The sequence below is a fragment of the Apaloderma vittatum genome, unplaced genomic scaffold, assembly GCF_000703405.1.
Source record: "Apaloderma vittatum isolate BGI_N311 unplaced genomic scaffold, ASM70340v1 scaffold29012, whole genome shotgun sequence".
NCBI classification, from domain to species: Eukaryota; Metazoa; Chordata; class Aves; order Trogoniformes; family Trogonidae; genus Apaloderma; species Apaloderma vittatum.
The window spans coordinates 15,942-19,711 of NW_009702365.1; the positions used below are offsets into that span (position 1 = coordinate 15,942).

Here is a 3,770-nt window from a genome sequence, read left to right on the forward strand (position 1 = left end):
ACCTCCCATGGGGCCAGACCCTAGCACAGAGCCCCCAGGGTGCTGAGGGAGCACAGCCCAAGCCCATGCCCGGGAACAGCCCACGGGAAGGAGGAGACGAGGCAGCACTGCTGTTTGGGCATCCGCATTTATTACACGGCTGGGGCATGCCAGGGGCTGCCACTCGCCTGGGCTCCTCTGGTCAAAGGCAAATGACCCGTCCTCCTTAAATATTGGTTATAAAACAAATTTCTTTTTTTCCTTTTCCTTTTTCTTAAAAATCTCATTTCTCTCTCTCCATACTTTTTTTGTCTTTTGTATTTGAGTATAAAAGTGGGGGCGGGTGCTCCGCCTTGCCTGCCGCTACCTCCGCAGGCTGCGCTGTGCCTGCCGCAGCAATGTGTCGAAGTCCAGGGAGTCAAACTTGCTCTTGACAGGGGCTGGGTCGAAATCCTCCCGGTTTGAGTCTGGAAGACATGGGGAGAGGCTGTCTTGAGCCATGTGGACACTGGAACCATTCTGGCCATCCCCACAGCAACTCATGCCCATCTTGCTTCACGTGCCAACTTCCAGACCCAGAGCTGGGCTGATGGAGGACCAGATCTGGCCTCCAACACAGCCCCATCCAAGCTGCCCTTGGGGCAGGACTACCCCTGGACATGGCCCTGCCCAGGCAAGCCTTACTCACCCCATACACCTCTGAGAAGGAGAGAGGACTCAGGGTGCCACCCCCAAACTCGGGGGCTGCACAACTCACCCAGGTCAGCGTAGTTCCTCCTACAGAACTGCCGGCGGCCACCAAAGCACAGGTCAAAGGGCTGCTCGTCCGGGCGCCGCAGCTTGTGCCCGCTCTCAATGGCGGCAAAGGCTTCCTCGGCATAGCGGTATGTGACAAAGCCATAGTTGTCCCTGGTGCCAGAGAAGGAAGGAGATCACCAACAATGCAGTATGTTTGTTGCCCCTTGGTCTGTGCTGTCCCCTTGAGAAATGGGGAAAGAGCCAAGAGGAACCATCCCTGGGAAGGGGCTACCCCACGTCGCCACAGCTCTTACCCCTCAGAGCGGAAGTGCAGGGTGCACTCTTCGATGTCTCCGAACACAGAGAAGCGATGTCGCAGCTCCGACCGTGTCATCCTGCTGGGGATCTTGCCAATAAACACAACTCGTCGCTCCTCCTGTGGGCAGGGATGTGTTGTCCGGGTTAGATGGGAGATGGGAATGGGAAGGGATGGGATGGGACTTGACATCTCTGAGCCCTCCCAGTGAGCGGGACCCGTCGCAGAGAGCACCCTCCCTGTATCACCACCCACCGCGCTGTGCCCCAGCCAGAGCTTCCCAGCAACGCTGCCTGCAAGGCTGTGACCCTACAGGTTTCTTATGTGATGGAGGGGCTGGGGACTTGGGGGTCCCCAGCCCCAGCTTCCCAACCCTCCAGCACTCACTATTGCACGTTCCTTCTGCAGGATCCTCTGCCTTTGGTAGTGGTCCTGTGTGTCGTAACTGTATCTGGCAGGGCAGAAACCAGACAGGTGAGCTACAGGGTCATGGCGGAGCCAGAAAAGAGTGACCTCAGACACAAGGGAGACACTGAGGGGGGGAAGATCCACTCCTGCTCAGGTCACAGGAAGCCAGATGGGTTGGGGGGAAGCTCACACCCTTGTAAGGTGGCCATGCTCACCTTCTCCGCCTGTTAAACCTCCTGTGGGGCGAGGGGGAGCGGGACTGGCTGCGGGACGTGGATCTGGATGTGTAGGAGGACACTGATGATGAGGATGACGACCTCTCCCGGGACCTGCCACATGATCCACAGCTGGAACGGGAGGAGGAGCTGTGGGAACACCTTGAGCGATACCTGGTGGAAGGAGAGGCAAAGCTCTGTGCTGAGCCCTCTCCATGCCCAGCACCACGAGGCTCTGGAGAAGAAAAAGACCTTCATCGTCCCCAAGGTACCCAGTACCCTACTTGAACAGGTAGGGTGAGCTGGGCTACGAAAACCTCTGCCCAAGTTTGCCAGGGCAGTAATGACAATAGAGAGATGTTGCTCCACTTGGTTCCAGACACCACAGCAAAAAGGGAGCAGGCTCACAACAGAAACAGCCTCAGAAGAGCAAGAAATAGTCCAGGGCGGGGCAGAACTGTGCAGCACATGGCTGCAACTGGGCAAGGGCCCAGAAGGGGCTGGGGCTGCTCCGCTGAGCCCACTTGGTGCACACAATGACCCTGGCACCAGCACATCCCTGCTGCACTCAACAGCCACAGAGACTGCTCATGCCTCCAACCACACTGAGGGCCATGGCTGAGCTTATGTGCCCACAGCCTCCTGCCCACAAGGGCTTCTCTGGCAGGGCCAGGCAAAGTTTAAGCGCAGCAGGACTGAAATTCCATCGGGATCGAGCTATGCTGCCTCCAGCCAGGTCCCTCTCCAAGCATGCCATTCACAGAAGGTCCTGAACATAGGCAAACCCAGGCCTCGAGGAGTGTGTGCTCCCTGGCACTGTCACATTCTCCTGAAGGACAGCAGGTCAGGATGGCACACCCTGTGGGGGCATTTCGCAGCACAGGGACAGCTGCATTTGCTGGGAAGCTAAGCCAGACAGGGCACGTCCCTGTGCTGCACATCCCTGGGACATGGCATTATATACGTGCCTTTCCCAGCTCCAGCCTCCACACCTACTGGCCACTGATGGACAAGCTCTTCAGGTCCAGCGGCTTCCGATGTCTCCAGAGCCGGCTGAACACGCAGGACACCCAGGGAAGGGCAGATGAAGGGCAGATGAGGGATCCCTCACCAGCTCTAGTGCCTCCCGCCCCAGCTGGGACAGGCTCAGATGCACAAGAGACTCCAAACAAAACGCATCCTGCAGAGATCAAGTCACCTCACTTTCCTATGCAGCCACCTCGATAAGGAGCATGGGCAGCCCCAGAGGCAGCCAAGTCAGACTGTTGTTCTCTGCTCGCCTCCAACAGCTTCCTGGAGGGCTCCACTGCTGCTCCTCTCATTTCTACACCGAAGGCTGCACCAGCCCCACAGCACAAACACCAACACCTGCAGTTACACTCCAGAAAAAGCATCCAAAAGCCAAGGTGCAGTCAAGGACTTGAACTGTGGTGTTCCAGGAGTAAAGAAACCTGGCTCAGCAGTGGCTCTGCAGGCACACCCACCCAGACACGGAGCTCAGCTGTCGCAGCAGCTCCCCCAGTCTCTGTGAGCCAGGCCCCCCTACAGAAGGACCTCGAGAACACAAAGATCAAACACAGCCATGAAGTAGGTCCATAAACAGGTGTCTGGGCATTCTCACAAAAAGACACAGCCACTAGACAATTGCCCAAGGGTGAGCAGACAGATGTTCCATCACTTACCTTCGCCACCGCTTGGGTGGTGGGGAGAACGACCGTGACCGGGATCGGGAGGATGAGGATGAGGATGAAGATGAGGACTCACTAGCTCCATCCGAACTGGAGCTGAAAGAGCGGCCCCCGGCCACCCCTCCAGCTGCCAGCCGAGGGGCTGGGCGAGTCCCGGGGTCTCCGGTAGCAGCGCAGGGACCTTTTGGCAGCAGCATGGCTGGGCTGGGCACCAGGAGTCCGCATCTCCTGGTCCCGGCAGGGAGATGCAGCTGGAGACAGAAGCACTGAGGTGGGGGGGCTGCTGCACCCGGTGGTAGCCTTGTTGGGGACGCTAGTCCGATAATCCAGGGGGGCTGGGCAGGCCGTCCCCAGGGGCTCCTGGCCAGGCTCCACGGTGGTGGTGAGGGCTGGCAGGGTGGGCTTGGGCTGGTCCAGCGTCCGTTT

General features: G+C 58.6%; 1 protein-coding gene across 1 annotated transcript; it reads right to left on the minus strand.

Moving 5' to 3' along the window:
- Positions 1-111: 111 nt before the first annotated feature.
- On the minus strand, positions 112-3,595 carry LOC104270017 (peroxisome proliferator-activated receptor gamma coactivator-related protein 1-like; the record flags this gene model as incomplete). Its single annotated transcript, XM_009864246.1, has 7 exons — positions 112-446; positions 737-888; positions 1,032-1,153; positions 1,421-1,484; positions 1,657-1,830; positions 2,653-2,709; positions 3,421-3,595. Coding segments are annotated over 7 exons (848 nt in total), but the record flags the coding sequence as incomplete, so codon positions are not given.
- Between the last annotated feature and the right edge of the window lie 175 nt (positions 3,596-3,770).